Source organism: Bison bison, unplaced genomic scaffold (genome assembly GCF_000754665.1).
Source record: "Bison bison bison isolate TAMUID 2011002044 unplaced genomic scaffold, Bison_UMD1.0 scf7180017864366, whole genome shotgun sequence".
In the NCBI taxonomy this organism is placed as follows: Eukaryota; Metazoa; Chordata; class Mammalia; order Artiodactyla; family Bovidae; genus Bison; species Bison bison.
Window position 1 is genome coordinate 3,438,475 of NW_011494938.1, and position 25,164 is coordinate 3,463,638.

At 36.0% G+C, this 25,164-nt stretch overlaps 2 protein-coding genes across 2 annotated transcripts in view; both read right to left on the bottom strand.

Annotated features, from left to right (window-relative positions):
- Window positions 1-25,164, bottom strand: part of RMDN2 (regulator of microtubule dynamics 2) — a 68,310-nt gene that overhangs the window by 39,213 nt on the left and 3,933 nt on the right. Inside the window, exons 2-4 of the mRNA XM_010855592.1 lie at window positions 21,383-21,850; window positions 3,259-3,433; window positions 1,501-1,603 (exon numbers count right to left, since the gene is read on the bottom strand). Coding sequence (XP_010853894.1) covers window positions 1,501-1,603; window positions 3,259-3,433; window positions 21,383-21,834 — 730 coding nt within the window. The 5' untranslated portion in view covers window positions 21,835-21,850. The remainder of the gene's footprint in view (window positions 1-1,500; window positions 1,604-3,258; window positions 3,434-21,382; window positions 21,851-25,164) is intronic.
- LOC104999954 lies at window positions 14,922-16,679 on the bottom strand. The gene is given in 1 exon segment (XM_010855591.1): window positions 14,922-16,679. A coding segment is annotated over 1 exon segment (816 nt). The 5' UTR covers window positions 16,325-16,679; the 3' UTR covers window positions 14,922-15,508.

Here is a 25,164-nt window from a genome sequence, read left to right on the forward strand (position 1 = left end):
GTTAAGGTGGTATTCTATAGCTCTCTCCATTAAGAGAACGACGCAGTGTAGAAATCTACATAAATTGGAAAAAATTAAAAAGCAGTCTTTTAAAATGACAACTGATATTACATTGTGGGCATATATTAGAAGAGTTAATAATTTGATAATGAGTGCTTGAAAACATAAATATTTTTAATGTAAAAACATTAAAAACGAAATCAACACCTTACCTACATTACCAAGTGAACAAAAATAGCTTTGAGGGCACTGCCGTAAGCCTAAAATAGAGGCGATTCCATCGCTCTGAGAATGTAAAAGGGAGCCGGGTAGTATACATACTGGTTTTGTACCCTCACTGATGCAGCTTCAGCCTGAAAAGAAACCTATTTCCCTTAAAAAAATTATTTTGTGGTCTATTTGTGTCCATCATTTAATCCTGAAAGTTACAAATATGTTCTTTTAGATATGATTCATATTTGATTTGCAAGACAAGTGTGATCAGTCATAGGACTTCAACAGATGTACTGCAGAAATGGGACACCACAGTTAGCAGGTTAGGAAAGAATTCTGTACTCTCTAGGGATCCAATCCCTCCACATAACAAGTTCAAATATACTGTCATGAGGAGGAAGAGTCTGCAAACTCTTCCTCCTTCATACTGAGTGCCCATGCCCTTCAACTCCAAGTCTCCAATTTCCTGGCTCCTGGGTTCTCTGCCAGGTGGTTATTACCTATGCACTGAATTACAATTGCCTGTCTCTGTATTGATCTTGTCAAATCATTTGCATTCTGGCTGTTATTCTTTTGTTGTTACTTTAGAAAACAGGATGATATAATGAACAATCATGGACTCATCACTCTGCTTAAACAATTGTCAACTCAAGGCTTATCTTGTTTTACTGAGATAAATTTTGAAAAAAACATTAAAGTCTGAGTAGTTATTTCTTTGTGGTACCTGGAGTTCTATGTTATAGGAAGTAAGAAGGGTTATTTTAATTTTGGTGAAAGACTACTATTATTATTGCTTCTCAAATTATTACCACTTAATGTATCATCTTCCTATGATTTTATAAATTTTGAAAGCTGGAATTTGAGTTTTTCAGTTGCCTATTCTAATATGCTCAAATATTTTTAGAGACCATATGCTGCTGCTGCTGCTGCTAAGTGGCTTCAGTGGTGTCCGACTCTGTGCGACCCCACAGATGGCAGCCCAGACAGGCTCCCTCGTCTCTGAAATTCTCCCGGCAAGAACACTGGAGTGGGTTGCCATTTCCTTCTTCAATGCATGAAAGTGAAAAGTGAAAGTGAAGTTGCTCAGTCGTGTCCAACTCTTTGCGACCCCATGGACTGCAGCCTACCAGGCTCCTCTGTCCATGGGATTTTCCAGGCAAGAGTACTGGAGTGGGGTGCCATTGCCTTCTCCGTTAGAGACCATATACTTTTATCTAAAAATTCATTCATGGTTTACTATAATAATGATTACTACCTGAGAATAATTAATATTCACAAAATACTTACCAATATTAGCATAATGCTTCTTTTCTTGTGTATTTGTAGATAGCTCATACATGTCACCATAAGCACGAGCAAATCGCCAAATAAACTCTATTTCATCTCTAAACTGAACACACAGAACTGCCCATTAGATAAACTTAGTAATGTGACTAACTACTGCAACATTTTAAAAAATTAGGTAGCTAAACTGGTACTTAGAAATGACTGTATTCATGTGCATATCACACTTTAAATTCAAATATTCATGGCTATAAAATGTGATCTAAGGTAGTTTACATTTGGGTCTTAGAAACCAATGAATATTATGCAGACACCAGCTCCACACCTATGAAGAGAAAACTGACGGGTGTTAGAACTTATAAATTCTCTCTGGGTGGTAGCATCCTCTCCTTGCTTTCCTTTCTAACTTATCTACTATCAATATGATGCCTCAATGGGCATTTCAGATAATATCTGTAAGTTATTAGAGAGTATATATATTCAAAAGAGCAATCACATTTTTTTTTACCTAAATTACCTAAAGCACAACTCTAGAAATTTAAAAACTTTGAGTTCGTGTGTTTAGAGTTTCTAAATTCTCAAAAGTTAGCCTTAAATTTCTCATGGGAAAGAAGATTTACTGATCTTTGTGATACTGCAAATCCTTTTTTTCCCTTTGGTGGTGGTGGTGGTGGGAAGGATGAGCTTTGTCAATTCAGTCCAACATTAAACACTGAAAAATGATTACCAGTAGAAATACAGTAAAATACTAATGGCTGTTATATTAATAACTGAAAGATAGTGAGACTAAAGTGTAGCTTTTCCTCCCTCGAGAAGCAGTATGTCTTGTCCTTTATCTGTTATACAATATTTAAGAAATACATCAAATTGATAAAATCAATGTCAATCTGTATAATCAACCAGATCTCTGGTTCTCATTTTTATGACCTTTGAGCCTAATAAACCCTTTGTTGTTGTTGTCGTGTCTGACTCCAGGTTAACCATTTGCTACTCCACGGGACTGCAGCACGCCAGGTTCCTCTGTTCTCTACTATCTCCAGGAATTTGCACAAATTCATGTCCATTGTGTCGATGATGCCATCCAACCATCTCATCCTCTGTTGCCCTCTTCTCCTCCTTCCTTCAATCTTTTCCAATATCAGGGTTTTTTCCAATGAGTCAGCTTTTCCCATTAGGTAGCCAAAATACATATTGGAGCCTCAGCTTCAGCATCAGTCCCTCCAATGAATATTCAGGGTTGATTTACTTTAGGATTGACTGATTTGATCTCCTTGCTGTCCAAGGGACTCTCAAGAGTTTTCTTGAGCACCACAAGTTTGAAAGCATCAGTTCCTCGATGTTCAGTTTTCTTTATAGCCCAACTCTCACATCTATACATGACTACTGTAAAAACAATAGCTTTGACTGTATGGACTTTTGTCAGCAAAGTGATGTCTCAGCTTTTTAATATGCTGGCTAGGTTTATCATACCTTTTCCTCCAAGGAGCAAGCGTCTTTCATTTTCATGATCTATCACTGTTTCCACTTTTTCCCCATCTATATGCCACGAAGGGATGGGACTGAATGCCATGATCTTAGTTTTTTGAATAAACTTTTTTATTTACTTTCAAAAAATTTTTAGTAATATTATAAAAAAAATTTACACCAGTCATTTAGCTTTTGTAAACTGTGACACAATTGCTGTGGTCATAACATGAATGGAAAAGTAGATTAAATAAAAATTAAAACTTTACAAACAGGTTATTATCACATATATCTTACCTTTTCTTTGTGGTCACAAAGCAGCTCAAAACTCTCCACTTTTCTGGACTCATTCACTCGTAAATTATCAGCCCTCTGAATAAGGGCATCTAAATTTAATTCCTCCACATGAGTGTTAAACTCCTTAGGGACTGGAAAACTCTGTTCTTCGGTGTCAGTATTAGCTGTAACATACCTAAAATTGCAGAAATAATCATCAACTCTCTGGAAAGTTATACTCTAATGGCCAGAGAGATCCTTTTAAAATGTAAGTCAAATCATTCTACTCTTAGGCTTGAAATCCTGCAATGGTACCTTTCACTCAGAGAAAGCTCATGTACTAATCCTTGGAGTAGGGCATGGCAACCCACCCCAGTATTCTTGCCTGGAGAATCCTCATGGACAGAGCAGCCCATACAGGCTGTGGGGGCACAAAGAGTCAGACACGACTGAGCGACTAAGCACATTGCCTAATAACCATCTGCAAAACTAGATGAGATTTGCCTCCCACCTCAATCGACTCTCTGACCTTGTTTCCCAGCATGTTTCTCATTCAGTCAATTGCATGCTGGCTGCCCAGCTACTCCTTAAACAAGCCAGGACACTCCTACATCAAGACCTTTGCTTTCTGTTCCCCCTGATGGGATGGCTCTTCCTTCAGTGCTGTGCTGCACTTAGTCACTCGGTGGTGTCCAACTCTTCGCAACCCCATGGACAGTAGCCCACCAGGCTCCTCTGTCCAAGGGGATTCTCCAGGCAAGAATACTGGAGTGGGTTAGCATGACCTTCTCCAGGGAATCTCCTAACCCAGGGATCAAACCCAGGCCTCCCGCATTGCAGGCGGATTCTTTACCATCTGAGCCATAACTCACACCCTCACCTCCTTCAAGTCTCTGTTGAACGTCGTCATCTCAATATAGCCCATCCAGACCCCTTTATTTAATGTTGCAACCATCACTTCCCAACACACATGCATTTCCTTCACCAATCTCCCTTATCCTGCTTGACTTTGTTTTTTCTGTAGTACATACTGTCTTCTGATACACTGTATATTCTACTAACCTACTACATGCGTTATTTTTTTCAGGATCTCTCCACTAGAATGCATGCTCCCTCAGAACATGATCCCTAAAACAATTCTTTGTTTTATTAACTGTTGTCATCAAGTGCCTAGAACAGCACCTGACACATAGTGGATACTCACTGGATACTGCTGAACAAATGATATAGAGTTGTAGGAACTTGGAGGCAGTCAGGTATATATATAAATTAAATATATACATATTCATGTATTTATATATACATATGTATATACGCACATATATTCACACACACACACATATATATATAAATTTATGGTTCAAGATGATATTTTAACCCTTAGCTTAGTTGTTAAAAATTCATGCTACCTCCCACATTTCCTTTTTGGTGGCATATAATGCAACAATTTATTTTCATTTATTCACACATTCACATTTGTTCTAAAAAAGATCTTAAGGAAGTATATAAGGATATATAACACAGAAGAGAATGAGTTAGAAGTGGTGAGAAAAGATAAAAACAAAGTCAAATGTGAATAAGGCCAATAAAAAAGTACATATACTTTAGATACCTTTACCCTTGCTAAAAGGCACATAAATGTGATTTTACATCTAATAGCTGAAGCAGTCACAGTCTCCAGCAGATACAAAGAGAAAGGAAGCAAGTTCTTGAGAGAAGTACACCTATTTTCAATACTGACAAATAAATTTCCTTCAAAGTCCTTATAAAGAAGACACTACCTGTGGCGGATTCATTTTGATATTTGGCAAAACTAATACAATTATGTAAAGTTTAAAAATAAAATAAAATTAAAAAAAAAAGAAGACACTATATAAATGATACTCAACTTCTTTAACAACATTATTAATGGCAACTTCATTCTTCTAATTGCTCAAACCAAAAATTTAGAATCATCCTTGACTTCTTTGTCTCTCCTAAGCAACATTCAGAAATGTCTGTTGTTTCCATCTTCAAAATATATCTAGGATCCAGCTACCTCTCACCACCTTTGCCCACTACTCCCCTGTCTAGACCACCACCAGGTTACCTGTATTAATGCAAACCTATCATGTCTCCCTGCTTTAGTCCTTGACCATTATAGTTTATTCTCAACATAGGAGCCAGAATGGTCCTCTAAAAAGCTGAATCAGATCATGTAACCCTTTCCTCAAAACCCTCCAATGGATGACAAAATCACAGTAAGAATGTTAAGTCCTTAGAGTTATCTATAGGATCCTTTATAATTGAGTCTAATACCTCTGACCTCATCCCCTATCACTCTCCTGCTTGATCAGCACTCCAGGAACAATGGCTTCCTTCCTGCTTTAATATCTTTGTGTTTGCTGGTCTTTCTGCCTGGTATGTTCTCCACTTAGTATCTATGTTAATTTACCTCCTCACCTGTTTCACAACCTTTTATCAAACATAATCTTTACATTATGGCAGATGCTGTGGTTACCTACATAGTATACATTAAGAAACCTACAAATTGTGGGACTAACAGAGTTTAGCAAGTTGGCTGCATATAATACTAAAATATGAGTCAGTTTCATTTCTAATATATTAGCAGCAAAAGCCTAAAAAACAAAATTAAATAAAATATTTCACTTATGATGATCTCAGAGAATGTCAGACACCCAGGAATAAACTTAATAAAACATGTGAAAATTCTATGGAGAAGATTATAAAAGATATATAAAAAACTGTTTATAAAAGAAACTAAATTCATGAAAATATCATGTTCATGGCTACAAACAACTGATATTATAAATGAATGAATTCTCTCTAGATAACAGATTCAGTGTAACTCCAATTTATAAACCTAAGAAGAAATTTCATACAATTTAATGAAATGATTCTAAAAGTTACAAGAAAAGGCAAACAGCCTAGAATAGTCAAAGCACTGTTAAGAAAGAGAACAGGGAGAGAAGACTTGCCTTGCCAGATATTAGACCTATCTTGCAGCTACAATAATTAAAGACAGATTGCAACTGGTAAAAGGATGGATGAGTAACTGAAAACAGAACAGAGTCAAGAAACAACCCCATATGCAAATGAAAAGTGCTACGAGACAGACACGGTATGTCAGATTAGTCTTGCTTCAGCAGGTGGTTTCGCAGATGCTTATTATATTGTTTACAATAGCAAACTAAATAAATGAGTAAAAGTGGCACATGCATGGACATTAATCAGAGTTTGCACAAACTAAAGACAGTTTTTAGTACAATTCTATGCACCTGAGATACAGTAAGAAAATAATGACCAAAAGAAAGTAACTAGTTTAATATCAGACACTATTATTTAAACTAAAACCCACCAAACAGTACCCTTTAGAAGGGTGAATTTTATGTTATACGAATAATATCTCAATAGAGATGCTTTTTTATAAGAAAAAATTGAATATTCTATAGCCATTAAATCAATTAAATCAGAACTTGTATGTCTATTCTAATAGAGAGAGAGGGAAAACACAGAATAGCTATATAGAGAGTTCCATCAATATATGCAAAGAATTAAATTTATTCAAATTCTAAGGAATTAAAAAAGAGGAAACATTACTTACATCATTTATGAAGCTAGTAAAATTAATGCCAAAACCAAATAAGTATAGTAAAATAAGAAATAAAAATTATAGGCCAATTTCACATATAAATTTTGATACAAAAATGCTCCAGAATATCAACCAAAAAATTTCAACACATGTGAGAGAATGCATCATAACCAAATTGAGTTTATCTCATGAATTACAAGCACAGTTAACATTAGAAAATTTCTCTAGTATAACAGATAAAATGAGGAAAACTATATGATCTTTATAGTGGTCACCAAAATTTTTTTTTTCAATAAATTCAAGACCATTTCAAGATTTCAAGACAAAAGAAATACCAAACCCATAAACAAGGAACAGAACTTCTTATAACAGAATATAAACCCCAAACCATGATACAGTTCACATATAATGATGAAACTTTATAAGCATTATCTTTAAAATCAGAAATAGAGAAGGATATCCAATATTGTTGCTTCTATTTAACAGAGCACTGCAGGTTCTGTTAGCACAATATTAAAAGAAAAACAAAAAATATATAAGAATTGGGAAATAAGAAACAGAACTGGTATTATTTGAAGATTATTCAATAAAAAGAAAACCTAGCTCCCTCCACCCAGCAAGAACACTGCAAGAAGCTGTCTGTGAACCAGAAAGTAGGTTTCCACCAGATACTGAATCTGCCGTAACCTTGATCATGAGCTTTCCAGCCTCCAGAACTGTGAAAAAGAAATTTATGTTGTTTATAAGCCACCCATTCTATGGTACTTGTAGCAGCTCAAACAGACAGACAGTATTCAGTATTTAAATTGAAAGAAAATCTAACAGAATTTATAGATGAGTAAATAAAACTAACATATATGATCAATTATCCCCATGGACAGAGGAGTCTAGCAAGCTACAGTCCATGGGATAGCAAAGAATCAGACATGACTGAGTGACTAAGCACACAGATTCCTATAGAACAAGTTACAAAATGTAATTTTATAAAATATAGCCTTTATATACTATAGGACTATATACAGGAAAAATATACAGTAGCCAGAAAAAAATTCCACAAGAAGTTTGTAAGATTTTTCTATAGAAAATTATAAAATATCATCAGAGAACATTAAAACGTGTTTAAATAGATGGGAAAAGATGTCATATCCACTGACAGAAAAACTTAACTTTAAACCAATTTCATATGGTACCAAATTAATCTATAGTTTTAATATAATTCCAGCCAAAACCACAATGGTATTTTCCTATGGAACTTACCTGACTCTAAACTTAATATGGAAGCACAAGTGTAAAAAGAACCAAACCATTACTCAAGGAAATAGACAGACTCAATGCAATCCCTATCAAATTACCAATGACACTTTTTACAGAACCAGAAAAAAAAATTATAAAATTTGCATATAAACACAAAAAACTCCCAATAGCTCAACCAATCTTGAGAAAGAAGAATGAAGCTAGAGGGATCAGGCATCCTGACTTCAGAGTACACTACAAAGCTACAGTAATCAAAACAGTGTGTTACTGGCACAGAAATAGACATACAAATCAATGGAACAGAACAGAAAGCCCAGAAATAAGCCACGCACTTATGGCCAATTAATTTACAATGGAGGCAAGAATATAAAATGGACAATAACCAGTCTCTTTAATAAGTAGTGCTAGGAAAACTGCACAGTTACATGTAAAAGAATGAAGTTAGAACATTCTCTAACACCACATACAAAAATTAACTCAGAATGGATTAAAGACTTAAATGTAAGACCAGATACTATAAAACTCCTAAAAGAAAACATAGGCAGAACACTCTTTGACATAAATTGCAGCAATATTTTCTGGGGGGATGTATCTCCTAAAGTAATGGAAACAAAAACAAAAATAAACAAATGGAACCTAATTAAACTTAAAAGCATTTGCACATCAAAGGAAACCATAAAGAAAAATGAAAAGACAACTGCTGGACTGCGAGAAAAATGTTTGCAAACAGTGCTACTGACAAGGGATTAATTTCCAAAATATACAGATAGTTCATACAGCTTAACATAAAAAAATAATAATAAATGGGCAGAAGACCTAAGTAGACATTTCTCCAAAGAAGATATAGAGATGACCAACAGACACATGAAAAAATGCTCAATATCACTAATTATTAGAGAAATGCAAACCAAAACCACAATGGGATATCACCTCACACCAGTCAGAATAGCTATCATTAAAGAGTCTACAAGTAATAAATGCTGGAGAAAGTATGGAGAAAAATAAATCCTGTTGGTGGGAATGTAAATTTGTACAGCCACTATGGAGAACAGTATGGAAGTTCCTTAAAAAATTAAAAATTGAGTTACCATATGATCCTGCAATCCCACTCTTGAGCATATATATCCAGAGAAAACTCTACAGCAAAAAATCATTTTACTGTACACTTGAAACAACCACAAAATTGTAAATTGACTGTACCTCAAAAAATTTTTTTAAAGAGAAAAAAATAAGAAGAGCCAAGACAATTTTAAAGAACAGGTATCAGGACTATAATATAGAGAATAAAGCAATGATAAATCAGTCTGGTACTGGCATGACAAGAGACGAACTGGCCAAAAAAACTAAGAAAGAGAACAACTAGCCTGGTCTCTTCTCCACATTAAAAAATACCCAAGTGCAAAAAAATTGTTTTCCTACTGTGAAAAGGAATCTTCTACTCATAATTGGGCATTATTAAAAATTATAAGAAAGTTTTAAAAGCAAACTTTAAAAATGATGCTGCTGCTGCTGCTTCTAAGTCATTTCAGTCGTGTCCGACTCTGTGCGACCCCAAAGACGCCACCCCACCAGGCTCCGCTGTCCCTGGGATTCTCCAGGCAAGAATACTGGAGTGGATTGCCATTTCCTTCTCCAATGCATGAAAGAGAAAAGTGAAAGTGAAGTGGCTCAGTCGTGTCCGACTTTTCGCGACCCCATGGACTGCAGCCTACCAGGCTCCTCCGTCCATGGATTTTCCAGGCAAGAGTACTGGAGTGTGGTGCCATTGCCTTCTCCAACTTTAAAAATAGGGCCCGGGAAATAAATATGCCTGGGAAAATATACAACATACATACTGACTTTGTGTTAGAGCTTAGATTTCTACTGGGGGCAAAAAAAAAAAAGAAAAAGCATTTCGTAGGTTATCTAATGTCTAACAGTCTTCCAACACTCTTTCAGCAGGCCTGGAAAAGTCTGCCCCCTAGTGTCAAATTTACTTACATCTTCTAAACATTCATCTTTTAATATGACTTTTCTGGCTAATTTTCTGCTCCAAATTTGACTAAGAATTGTGCCATTTTATGTATCTCACTATTGTTGAACAATTGATTCCTTGCTTTAACAGCAACAATAGCATATTTGCAGGCATAGTTGTATTATTTAAAGAGAAAATGACATTATTTGCTGTGAAAATAGTGTATTTATAGAAATATATCAGTAGTGAGTTGCATCAGAATATGCAAAAATATGCCTGCCTTCAGTACTGTGGCCTCTCTCCATATCAGGCATTCTGATTTAGTTCCCTTTGCCTAAACCTTACCCACACACACTTCACTGCTCCCACATTTTTTTAAAAAATACATACTAAGAGAGACAGATGTCAGCAAGATGATAAACTAGGAAACTCTAGGCCCTTAGTCCACCATGGAAACACTAAACAAACAGCAACAGACAGATTGAAACAGCTTTGCGGGAGATCTAAAAAGTACGCAAAGATTTGCAGCAATCAAGAAAAACCCATATTCAAACAGCAGAAAACTTCACAGTGTTTTCACTCACTCTTGCTTCACCCTTCCCTGGTATGGCACAGCATGGCTGGGAAAAAGTCATGCACTTCTCAGCTCCTCCCTTAGGACAGAAGGAAGTGAATGCATCCTGTTTGCAATGTTCTGGCATGTTGAGGGGCTTCCTAGAAAACTAGTTTCTGTTTAGCTTTCCTTAGAGTTCAGGCAGAAATGAAGGCATAATATGGGCATCATATTAGAGGCCAGTGAAAGCTGCGGCAATCACTGTGACATATGAGAGCTACAGAGGGACCATGGATACCTGGGCACAAGAGATTATGGGGAGAGGAATATTATAAGACACCTAAGGTGCCAAGAAGAACAGAATGAGATTCTTATTGGACAGATATTTTTAAATAGTTATGTATTTGGGAGAAAGCACATACTCAGGCCCATAGAAAACTGATGCCTAGGAAAGACCTGAGAAGCCCATAAGCCTTTGTGTTGGGCTAATTAGTGGGTCTTCCCTGTATACAGCCAATCTGCAAATCTAGAATAGATGGCTATTTTTCCAAAAAGTACAATTTTCAACAAAAGATCACAAAGAATACAAAGTTCAGGGAAAGACTGCCTTTCAAATGAACAAAATAAATTTCCAGAACCGGACTCTAAAGAAATACAGCCTTTGTGCTTATCGAGACAACAATTTTTAAAACAACAGCCTTAAATATGTTCAAAGAGTTAAAGGGAAAAAATGGAGAAAGAACAAAAGGAAATTGGAAAAATAAATGAACAAAAAGAGAATAAAAAGAGAGAGCTAGAAATTATTAAAAAGAGGATCAACAGAAATTCTGGAACATAAAAAGCAATAAGAAGAAAAATCCACTAGAAAGGATCAAGAAAATACTTGAACAAGCAGAAGAAAGAAGCAGAAAATTTGAAGACAAAACACTTAAAACTATTGAGTCTGAAGAGTCAAAAAAAAAAAAAAAGAATGAAGAAATAGAGCCTAAGAGACTTTATGGAACATCATAAATCAGGCCAATATATATATAAGAGTCACAGAAGGAGAAGAAAGATGCAGAGACCTTATTTTGAAGAATAACAGCCAAAAACTCCCCAAATTTGAGGAAAGACATGGATATATAAATACAAGAAGTTCGATTAACTCCAAATAGGATGAACTCAAAGAGACTCACACCAAGACACATACTCAAACTGAAGGACATTATGACAAATCATAAAAATCTTGAAATCAGCAAAAGAAAAGCAAATCATTACAAAAAAAGTGAAGTAAAGAAGTCAAGTCGCCTAGTCATGTCCGACTCTTTGTGACCCCATGGACTGTAGCCTACCAGGCTCCTCCCATGGGATTTTCCAGGCAAGAGTACAGGAGTGGGTTGCCATTTCCAAAGTGATCCTCAATAAAATTACCACCAGGTTTCTCAGAAGAAACCTTGTAGACCTAAAGACAGCAGGATGATATATTTAGAGTGCTGAAAGAAAAAAACTATCAGCCAAGAAGTATATATCCTTAAAGGAAAACTGTTCTTGAAAACATGATAGAGAAATTAAGGCATTCCCAAATAAACAAGAAAAATGAGGGTGCTCATTACCTCTAGACCTGCCTTACAAGAAATGGTAAAGGGAGTTCTTCAAGTTGAAACAAAGGATATTAGGCAGTACTAACTTGAAGTCATATGATAATACAGTTTTCTGGTAACAGTAAATAAAAATGTTGTTAAATATAAAAATTAGCATTATTGTAATTCTGGTTCATAACTCCATTTTTATTCTTGTACAGTATTTAAAAAAGAAAAGCATTAATATAAAAAAAGTATAAAAATAATCATAAATCTAGCTAACAGCTATACAACTATATAGACGTGATATGTGATATCAATAACATAAATAGGGGAGTAAAGTTGTAAAGGAGAAAGCTTTTATATACAGTTGAAGTTAAGTTGGTATCAGTTTAAAATAGATTGCTATTACTTTAGGATGTTATTCATAATGCCCATGCTAAACACACAAAAATATCTATAGAATATACACAAAAGTAAATGAGAAAGGAATAAGAAATGTATCACTATAAAAAAATTAAGTCAACACAAAGGAAGGGAGTAAGGGGGTGAATGAAGGACAACAGGGTATAAGACACATGGAAAACAAATATCAAAAAGGCAACTACTAGTAATTACTTTATGTAAATGGATTAAATTCTCCAGTCAAAAGACTCAGGCTGGTAGTATGGATGAAAAATCAGGATCAACTGTATGGAGTCTATAAAAGACTCATTTTAGAACTGAGGACACATATAGATAGAAAGTAAAAGGATGAGTTCTAATGAGGTGGATGAAACTGGAGCCTATTATACAGAGTGAAGTAAACCAGAAAGAAAAACACCAGTACAGTATACTAACGCATATATATGGAATTTAGAAAGATGGTAACGATAACCTTGTATGCGAGACAGCAAAAGAGACGCAGATGAATAGAACAGTCTTTTGGACTCTGTGGGAGAGGGAGGGGGTGATGATTTGGGAGAATGGCATTGAAACATGTATAATAGCATATAAGAAATGAATCGCCAGTCCAGGTTCGATGCATGATACTGGATGCTTGGGGCTGGTGCACTGGGATGACCCAGAGGGATGGTCCGGGGAGGGAGGTGGGAGGGGGGTTCAGGATGGGGAGCATGTGTACACCCGTTGCGGATTCGTGTTGATGTATGGCAAAAGCAATACAATATTGTAAAGTAATTAACCTCCAATTAAAATAAATTTAAATTAAAAAAAAAGAAAGTAAAAGGATGAAAAAAGATATATAATGTAAAATAATATCCAAGAGAGAACAGGGGTGGCTATATTAATATCAGATAAAACCAACTAAGTCTAAAACTTATGAGACAAAGAACAGCATTTTATAATTATAAAAGATTCAATTTAACAAGCATATATAACAACAATAAACATATATGTAATAATTAGAGCTTCTAAATATATGAAGCAAACACTGGCATAATTGAAGTGAGAAATAGCAACATAAAAATATAAAACTCTTTAGAGAAAACATAGAGGCAAAGCTTCATGGCATTGTATTTGGCAATGATTTCTTGGATATGACATAAAAAGCACAAACAAAATAAAAAATAGATAAACAACTTCAAAATGTGTCAAAGGACACAATCAACAGTGAAAGGCAATGCACACAATGGGAGAAAATGCAAATCAAAACCATAAAGAGATACCACCTCACTCTCATTAGGATAGTTATTGTCAAAAACCAAAATAACAAGTATTGACAGGGATGTGAAGAAACTTGAGTCCTTTTGCATTCTTAGAGAAATATAAAATGGTGCAGTTACTATGGAAAAAAGTATGATAGTTCTTTAGAAAATTAAAATAGATTTATCATATGATCTAGTAATACCATTTCTAGGTATAAATCAAAAGAACTGAAAGTAGGGCCTGGAGGAGATAATTTATACACCCATGTTCATAGCAGCATTATTCATTATTCAAAAGGTAGAAGCAACCAAAGTAAGCGTCAACAGAGAGTGAATAAGCAAAATGTAATATATACATACAATGGAATACTATTCAGCGTTAAAAAAGGAAATGCTGACACATGCTACAATATAGATGAAACTTGAGAACATTATGCTAAGTGAAACAAGCCAATCACAAAAAGACAAATACTGTATAATTCCACTTATAGGAGGTACCTAGAGGAATCAAATTTACAGAGGCAGAGAGTTGAATAGCAGCTGTCAAGAGGCTAGGGGAAGACAGGATTGGGGAGCTATTGCTTAATGGGTATAGAATTCCACTTTTGCAACATGACAGATAATGGTGGTTGCACAACAGTATGAATGTACTTAATGCCACCAAACTTAAAAGTGGCTACAATAATGAATTTTTTTGTGTGCATTTCACACAACAAAAAAATTAAAATAGAAAAAGTATGATACATTAAAAGGAAAAAAACATAAGAGTAAAATTATCTTAGTACAAATGATATTAACTTAGGGGGCATTTTATTATGACAAATAATTGAAAATAACTCAAATTTGTTCCATCTACAAAAACCAATTATTTTCTAAATATTTTTAATTCTTATATGACTTTCCATTTGTTATTCTGATAAACATATTTATAAACTTTATTAATAGAATGGAAAAAAACTAAATATTCAGTTCAAAAATAAAATTTTGGAGACATGTTTTAAAATAAAAATTTTATTAAAAATTTTTTAAAAATAAAAATTTTGGAAAAAAATCTAAAAATTTTCACTTTAAAAAATAGTCATAAAAATCTCTGATTTCAGAGTTTTCTGAATTCTCATATACATACACAAATGTGTATTAAAACTATTTAATTAAAATATCTGGTTTCAATAGATTCTATTTCTGACAGTATGTTTTTATTTATGATTTGATCCTTGTGTAGTATAAAAACACTGTCTATCAGTGGGATGTCTGGCATGAGAAATAGGGCTAGCAAGGCTGATATAAATAGGAATTAGTAAACTAATATAGATCTATAGGTTATATAGGAATACTATTTTAATGACTAGAGAGAATAAAAGAGGATGTTAAACTCTCTAAGAATGTAATACATTTAGAAGACCTATTTATCAAAACTTGATGTTATTTTCAGACCACAAAAGCATTACAACAGTAACTCAGAAATCTGGGACTAGGCAATTGGTAAGCAGTAAATCTGTTAAAAGCCTGAAACAGATGAATAATCTTTGACTTCCATATTCCAATGTTAATAAACTATCTTTAAAAAATACAGAAATTAACATTAAATTTAGACTGTAATGTAGAAATCTTTTTCAGAAAATGCAGTGATTTCTACAGCCTCTATACTATGCCTGCAGGGAGAGCTTCTGGTTTGAGCTGCCCTTCCAAGAGAGGGTAAAGTCTAAGGTGACCTTATTTTAGGAATTTCATGTGTGAAGATTTGTCTTCATCTTTAAACGAGAGAGCATTGTTTCCGTCTTCAAAGGGATCTGAGGTAACTTCATTTTGAGGTAGGGCAAAGCCACTAGCATTTTTACAAAATGAAGTAAATTCAGCGTTATGGAGAACAGGGAAAGTTACACGTCGAGAGGGACGCTGTCAAACCATAGCTGGAGAAGTGTTTCTACTGTGACTTTGAGAAGTGGGATAAACAGAATTGCTCCTTAACTGGTCTCTTTCTTGAATATCATTGTCAATTCCATGTTGTTCAGAGGAATAGGAAATAATACTTGGAAGAGTAAGCATGGTTGCTGTGCTTTGATACAAGGTGGCAACAGTGTCCCGACAGGCAGAGGAATTCGCTTTTGATTTAGATTTCATAAAATATGTAGTGTCATATTCAGGAGAATAAGAGTGTATATACTTTTCAGCACCAGTAATATTCGAGTTTTTGGAAATGACTTCAACTTCGTTTGGATTAAATATGCATGAACTACTGGCATCAAAAGTACCAGCATTCTCGTAACAGGAAATTATACTTAGTTTTGGGGCAGAGAAAACACTTCTGGATCTAAAGCGAAAATGTTCTGAGGCCGACTTTAAATCACTGAAGCTTCTTTTTTCTTCAGAATCAAAGTTAGCTCTACTTTGTACAGTATGAAGGGACGTACTGCTTTTCTGAAATTTAGGAAATAAAGAATGTCTTCTTTCAAGGAAAGTTGCGTAAAAAGACATATTTGATGACGGCGAGGAAATTTTACTTCCTTTATGTGAACTGCCTTTAAGCATCGGAGTAGGACGAGCTGCTTTAAAATCAAGAAATTTTGTTGGCTGAATAACAGAAGAGGCTCCACGATGCAGGAGGTCTGAAGGAAGTTGATCTGCTGGACATTTTGGTTGGCAGTTCTGCTCCTCTTTGTAGCAACTGGAGTGAGAAAAGTGTCAAATGAGGAAAAAAGAACACGGAGCACAGGCGGAAACCTGCCAAGCGTCCTGAAGAATAATAGCTACCTTATCAATATGGAAACAGGGAATAAGAAATTAAGACAGGTGAAGTTGATGGTTACCCAGATGTACCCCCCAGAGAAGGCAATGGCACCCCACTCCAGTACTTTTGCCTGGAAAATCCCGTGGATGGAGGAGCCTGGTGGGCTGCAGTCCATGGGGTCGCTAGAGTCGGACACGACTGAGCGACTTCACTTTCACTTTTCACTTTCAGGCACTGAGAAGGAAATGGCAACCCACTCCAGTGCTCTTGCCTGGAGAATCCCAGGGACAGGGAAGCCTGGTGGGCTGCCGTCTCTGGGGTTGCACAGAGTCGGACACGACTGAAGCGACTTAGCAGCAGATGTACCCCCAAAGAATGCCTAAGTCTAAAAGATTATTTCTAACCACCTACACAGTACCTGCCCACTCTACTAAACCTTGGGAAGATAAACTGAAAGACTCAGGGTGGTAGGCAGAAAGAAAGGTCAGGGGAAAACATAACAGAGGGCACCAAAACAAAAGGGTTCCCTGTAGGTAAAGGGGAACTTCCTGTTTTGAAAATAATTAAGTCATAATATCTGTTTGAGAGTACTGAACTAATAGTTTTGAAGGAGTTGATAAGTACAGTAAACTTATACCCCACTGGCTAATGCTATTTTAAAATATTAATCACGGATAAAGCAGAAGCTCTCTGGAGAGAATATTTCAGATAAATATCCAGATATTCAGTTACTGTGGGAATCTAAAGGAAGCATTAAAGCTTGGTTTATGAATATTTCAATGTTCTTTAGCACATGAAACATATGGAGACGTGTTTTGTTTTCTTTTTAAAGGCTTACCTTAAGCATTTTCCCATATTGAATTTAATACAAAGCAAATCTTTCCCTTCCTTTCTAAGCCATCATCTTTAGCCACAAAAATGTCCTATGTAGGTGGAACAGGTTAGATGCCGAATGCTTAAGCTGCATATAGAGTTAACATGGCAATAACATAGAGTATGATGATAGCAGATTCTAGAATCTAATGACATCAGTGTAAAATAAAATTGTTGTATGGCTCATCTTTCTGAAAAACTGCAATTCATGTGACTGTGGAATGTGTATTCTAACTTCAAAGCTAAATTTATCTTGGCAATAAAGCATGGCATCCGATTACATGGGCCACATGCACAGATTATGGAGATTTGCTGTTATATTATAACCCACTTAAAGGCAAGAATAAAAGAATTATTAGAATACCGTCCTCTTCCTTTTCCACCTATGACATAAAACACTCCCTCAACAAGCTTCTCCATATCCTGTATACTGTGATATTACATCTTGCTTTTGTTCCCTTTCTAACAACTTTCTTTGGGAAACCCTTGAATAAATCCCTTTCAAAGCTCTCTAATTCTCACCATACCACTGTCAGTTTATAATCCAATTTTACCCAACATTCAAATGAATTTATCTGTTCCTGTTTCATGGTTGCTGGCAGAAGACATAGGATTCTTGCATAAGAGACAGAGGACTTTGTTACTCACAGCAAATTAAGCAATGTGATCACCCGCTTATTTATGTTGGTTCTCCTTGACCTCAGGACCCACAAGGGCAATGCGGAGAGCCCAGAGACTCTTAATATCAAGTGAACTGCCTTTCAAAGAAGGCACACCAAGCTCAGGGAATCCCCTACTTTTAGAGCAAGCAGTAACCAAATCTGTTCAATCTGCTGTTAGTCCAGAGGGGAAACACTGCCTCATTCTTCAGAGTTTCTCATCACAAACCAGAGAATGGCCTGGAGAGAGAGGCCACACCGACCTTACACCTGTCACAAAAATGAACTCAAAATGGGCCACAAACTTACATATAAAATGTAAAACTATGAAGCTCCTAGAAGATAACATGGGAGAAAACCTAGATAAATTTGGCAATGACTTTTTAAATACAATACCAAAGCCATGATCCATGAAAGAAATAACTGATAAGCTTCCGCGCTGAGAAAGATAATGTCAAGAGAATGAGAAGCTACTTTGCAAAATCCTTGCAAAGAATATTTCCCTTGAAAAGGGACTGTTATCCAAAATATACAATGACCTCTTAAAACTCAGCAATATAAAAATGAACAATCTCATTTAAAAAATGGGCCAAAGACCTTAACAGATAGCTCACCAAAGATGCACAAAGGGTAAATAAGCATATGAAATGATGTTCCACATGGTGTGTCATTAGAGAAATATAAACTAAAACAACAATGTGATGTCATTACATACCTATTGGAATGGACAAACTCCAGAACACTGACAACACCAAATGCTTGTGAGGATGCAGAGCAGCAGGAATTCATTGCTTATGGGAATTGAAAACGGGAGAGCCACTTTGGAAGACAGCTGGAGGCTTTCTACATAACTAAACATATACTTACCATACAGTCCAGCAATCATGCTCCTTGGGATTCCCCCAAATGAGATGAAAATTTATGTCTACTCAAAAACCTGTACATGAATGGTTATTGCAGCAGTTTTCATAATTACTAAAACTTGGACGCAACCAAGATGTCCTTCAGTAGGCGAATGGATAAATTGTGGTATATCCAGACAATGGAACATTATTCAGTGCTAAAAAGAAATGTGCTATTAAAGCACTATGAAAAAGTATAGAGGAAACGTAAATCCACATTACCAAGTAAAAGACGTCAAACTGACCACATGCTATATGATTCCAACAATATGACATTCTAGAAAAGGCAAAACAGTAGACAAAGTATAAAGATCAGAGGTTGCCAGGGGAGAGAGGGGAGAGAGGGATAAACTGGCAGAGCACAGAGGATTTTTAGGGCAGTGTAAGACCAGCAAGAACAAATGGTTCTTCTAGAATACATGACTTGGAAAACTAGATAATTCTATTAAGTGAGCAAGGCTGTATGGCCCATGTAGTCTCTTAAAGCCCAAATGAAACGGACAAACAATGAATTTTATTATGGGGTATTACTTTAACCTAAACGGAAATAAAACCTAATTTTTGAAAGGGAGATTTCTAAAGCTTTATATAACACTGTGATACAAATGATACCTTTTTTGTGGCCTGGGGTGGGGTGGGGTTTAATGACTGAACAAGACAGACAAAACTGAAGCTTCTAGAAAAACTATCTGTTCTTGCTGGTCTTGTATCTCTCCTCGAACTTGACCTTGGCCTCTCGTCAGGCTTTGCATTCGACAGCAGGGTCTCTGAAGATATCCTTGTTGGCAACAGTTTCGTCCAAGGGGATACCCATAGAGATTGTGGTGGGCCTGAGGTGATTATAATGATAAACTTTCACCAAAGACTTGCTCTTTGACCTCTTGGCGATTTTCTTCTTGGCCAATGCAGCTGTCGCTTTGCAGGGACAGTGATTAGTTCCAGCCACCAGAGCATGGCTGTGGGGTGTGTCGGAGGCACCATCATCAGTGTTCTTCACGATGACCTCTTTGTCTCCTTTGTAGTGACTGGCCAGGACCAGCATCGCATTCCTGGGTTTCATGAATTTGCTCATTTCGGCAGCTACCACTCAGGACAACAGCAGAAAACTAAAATAATTATTTTAAACCCATGGTTTGATAGAGCAATACAAGTAAAAGATTGACAGCCTGGCATATTGCAAGTCCAGGGGGGTCACAAAGAGACGGACATGACTCGGGGATTGAACAACAACAAGCACTGATCTCAAAAGACTTGATCAATCATTTACGTTTCTTCATGTATGAAATCACCTTTAAATTCCTTCTCTTTGTTTCCTTTCTCTAGATCCCTCCTCCTTCTCCCAATTCTATATTCAGCAGATCACCTGTTAATTTAAGTAATAGTTATTGTCATCTACTCGGCTTTCCCGGAGGCTCAGCAATAAAGCATCTGCCTGTAATATAGGAGCCACAGAAGACGGAAGGTTCGACTCCTGGGTTGGGAAGATTCCCTGGAGAAGAGAATGGCAATCCATTCCAGTATTCTTGCCTGGAGAATCCAATGGACAGAGGAGCCTGATGGGCTGCAGTCCATAGGGTCACAGAGTCAGACATGACTGAAGTGCCTTAGCATACACACACGGTGGGAGGCATAAGAACAGGTGTTAGGAATACGATGATGAAAACATCCTTGCCCTGATGAATTTCAGGCTATGTTACATTCACTAGTGCATCTTTATTTACTTTCCTATCTTACTCCTTAGAAACACTAGTCAGGCACAATTCCTTTTTTTTTCATAAATCATTTGTTTTTCCCCCAAAGGATATTATTCATGCCTTGATTTTAGAATCCAGTGAATTAATCCCATGCAAGGATGAAACTGAGTCACTTGTACATTCTCAACTCTTTTTAGGTCTGTACTGCCCAATTCAGTAGCCACTGGTGCCATGTGACTGTTTAATTTTAAATTAATTGAGACTAAAACTTTTCAGTTCCTCCGTTGCACAAGCTACACTTCAAGCTTAAGAGTTACACATGGCTTGTGGCTACCATACTGGGCAGACAGATTTAGATCATTTCTATGATCACAGAAAGTTTTATTAGACCATTTATTGGACAGTTCTTAACTACATAAGGGGTCAGAGACTGGCCACATTTAAAAACAGGTTACACGTTTTGGCAAATGATCACTGTCTTCCTCATACTCACGTGACGCCACCAGCACTAGTAAGTATTCTCTTTGTCAATGAGCTCTAAACTAAAGTACTGACCTCCACTGAATATGGTTTTAATTATAACATAAGCAAAAATAATCACTCCTTTTTATGCCTTATTATTAAATAGTAACAGCATATTTGACTGGGAATGTATAATGAAAATACCTAAATAATAGCAATGCTGCAATAAAGAATCAATTTAACATAAAAAACATCTTAAAGAAACTTACCCTCCCTCACTTTCCGCTTCCTCTGAACTATTACTTGTTGCTGAACTTTGAACTGTGGCAAGCCTTCTTTTTCTAGCTCTGTGCTGAGGACTTATCCTGTGAACAGTTACCTTCCCTCCAAGTTCACCTTGTATATACTCCTCCAGCTTTGGAATGGCTTCTTTAAGAACTCTGATTTCCTCTTTGAGTTCTTCCATATGTGTCAGTAATTCATTTAACTTCTCCAGTATTTGAAGCTGCCTTCCTTGAAAGATCGCTGTTGTTCCTTGGCCACTGGGCATTTCATCTTGCAAAGTCATCAAATCAAGTGAATTACCCAGAGAAAGAAATTTAGGTAAAGACATTGCTGTCCTTGGTTTACGAACCTTGTGATACCACAAAAGCAGCAAGCTGATTCCGGCAGTTCCCACCACAATGCCAAGTATCATTTCTCTATTTGTGGAATGAGGCATTTCTTAGGTTTTGTTTCTAAAATTAAAAAAAAAACAAAACAAAAAAAACAGTAAATGAACATTATTTCTGTCTTTGCCCAGGACAAAAATACTGGAGTTTTTTTCCCATCAACAAAAATCACGTTTGCATCATCACAAAAAATTTAATAACACTTGATAAATCACAAACTAAAATAAATTATGAGTAATGGCCTCTATATGGCAATTACTATCTGAGTTTCCCCAATGGCTCAGCAGTAAAGAATCCACTTATAATGCAGGAGATGTGGCAGAAACCACGGGTTCAATCCCTGGGTCAGAAAGATCCCCTGGAAAAGGAAATGGCAACTCACTCTAGTGTTCCTGCCTGGAAACTCCCATGGATAGAGAAGCCTGGCAGGCTACAGTCCATGGGGTCGCAAAAGAGCCGGACACGACTTAGTGACTAAACGACAACAAAAAACCAAATTGCCTCTATGATGTATGTGGGTGAGTGGAAATACTACCTTTAAGGATATTACTGACAACCAATGTAAAGTATCAACTTTAATTCAGAATCTGTATTCTATACATCTGATCTGAAATTTACTCTTTTTCATGTATTTTTAAAGGGTATGATAGAGGTAAAAGCATCATTATAAATTTCTGAAAAAAACTGTTTCAGAATTCAAATTATGCTTAACTGTATCTGAACCTCTTGTTTGTATATAATTAACTTTGCAACGCTATGGACTGTAGCTAGAGTGCTAATGTCTGGGTTTTACTTTATCTTTCAGGAAAGCCCAAGAGAAAGCTTTTCCTTAGCATCTGGTTCACATTTCGTACTCCAATTTAGAGTGATCAACATTTTAAAATGGGATTTGGGATATATAATATAGAGAAAGTTTTGGCTTGTGTGTGCCCACTTCATCTTCTGCTTTATTCAATGCGGAAAGCAGAGACACTACCGTATGTGCAGGCTTCACCTCATTTCTTCCGACCAGGAATTCTGCTTCTTACTCATAGTTCTACTTCTGTCTGAGGCCTTAATGCTTTCATTTTCTTTCAAATGTTCACTTACTTTTAAAGTAACAAAAAACTAATTTCTTTGACTCCTTCCTCCTCCTGAACTTTCACCATTTGCATCAAAGACCTAAGCTCTGGCCCATCTAATTCCACATAACCTCAGCTACTTTGACAAAATGCACCATAATCTTTCTTTACTTTATCCCCTCTTCACTAGTTTTATTGCTTATCACTGTTTTTAAAGTCAGAAGGCCACTAAAGGAAAACAATAGTATAAATCTTTCCGCCACATAAAGTTACAGCAAGAAGTTGTCATCTCTAAACCAGGAAGCAGGCCCTCACAAGATACTGAATCTGCCAGTGCCTTGATCTTGGATTTCTTAGACTATAAAATAATGAGAAATAAATTTTTGCTGTATATAAGCCACCCAATCTACAGGATTTTGTTATAGCAGTCTAAATGGCCTAAGCCATCATCCAGAAAGCACGCAGATTAAAAAAAAAGACTAAACAAAGAAACCAAGTAGAGCCTATAGGGTAGTATCAAGCAGTCTAAAACATATATAGTTAAAAGGAAGAAGGGGTACAAAAAAAAAACCTTAAAAGGAAAAATGGCCAAAAAAAATTCCAAGTTGGACAAAGCCTAAAAACCCAAAGATCCAAGAAGATCAACATAATCCAAGAAAAATAAAATCAAACCAAGGTCAAACACTATTAAAATGCTGAAAGCTAGTAAGAAATCTTAAAAGTAGCCAGTGATGGGGGGAAAAAAAGACATTACTTACAGAGAAAGAAGATAAGATTACAGCAGACAGTGTCTCAGAGATGTCACCTTAGAAACTAATCAAGCAAGAAAACAACGGAGTGACACCTTGAAATGGCTGAAAGAAACTTTCAACTTGCATTTCTATACCCAGTAAAATAGTTTTCAAAAATCAGGGTATTTTAAACAAAGAAGTATTTAAAATACTATTTTAAATATTATTTAAAATAATATTTATTTTAAATATTGAACTATTTTAATAGTTTAAAGACTATTTTAAAAAAAGAAAAGTTGAGAGAATCCATTACCAGCAGCCATTCACTACAAAAAATGCTACTGGGGTTCATCAGGCAGAAGTAAAATGATAACCACAGAAATTCGGGTCTATGCACAGGATGAAGAGCGCCAGTGGTGGCAAACATATGGCAAAATATGAAAGTCACTTTTTTCTCATTTTAAGATTGATTCATTAAATACTTGCTTATTACAGCAAAAAATGACAGTAACATCATGAGGTTTTTTATCAGATGTAGAAGTAATAAAGTAGGATAACAACAGCACAAAGGATAAGGGAAAAAAGAAAATCTGCTGTTGTAAGGGTCCTGGGTTATAAAGCAGTATTATAGTAAGTTAAAGATCCCAGTTGTAAGCCCCAGGGCAACCACTCAAAAGACAAAAACAATAACACCAAAAAAAACGAACAAACTTCCATAAAAATGTAAATAATCAGCCAAAAGTGGTAATAATAATGGGAAAACTGAAGCTATTTCAATTAGTCCAGAAGTCAGGAAAAGAGGAAAAAAGAAAAAATGGGCAACCAGAAAACTAGAAGAAAAGAAATACCATGACTATACTGGAAAACAGCACCAAAAGATGGAGAAATAACATTTTTGTTTGTCAGTGGAAAAGATCCAGCTTTTTTTAAAGGAAGATTAGATAAATGACAGTAAAAGAGAGATTAGAGAATCGCTGCAATTAACATGAGAAGGAAAGGAGGGTGGATGGTCTCCAGTGCACAAGTACAGAGGCCGACCTCTGATGGAAACACAAACCATTCATTGGAGTAATGAAAGAGAAGACAGATTACGCAAGCAGGTTCAGGAAGGCGGGGAGGTGCGATGGTGGGACCTTATGAAAGTTCTCTTTGATTGCTTCACTATTCTAAGTGAAATGGGAACAAAATAAACCACTGAGGGGGAGAAAGAGGGGAAGTAGTATTGTAAAGATGCAAATTCTGAATTCAGTTGTATACCTGAAATATGCTTTCCTATGGTTCACAGCCTATGATCTCACATACTGAAGCGAAGCATTACCGGGATTACCTGGTGGTCCAGTGGGTTAGGACTGGGTGCTTCCAACTGCAGTGGTCTGGGTTCAGTCCCTGGCTGGGTAACTAAGATACCACAAATCATAAAGTGTGACCAAAAATCGTTTTAATTAAAAAAAAAAAAAGGCATTACTCATACTCTAAACAGTCAAATATGTTTCAATGATGCCCCATGGAAGAGAAAGACTAAGACTCTATTACCAAGAAGTCTTCCTAAAAGAAACTTTATTATTTATTTACTTTTATTTGGCTATGC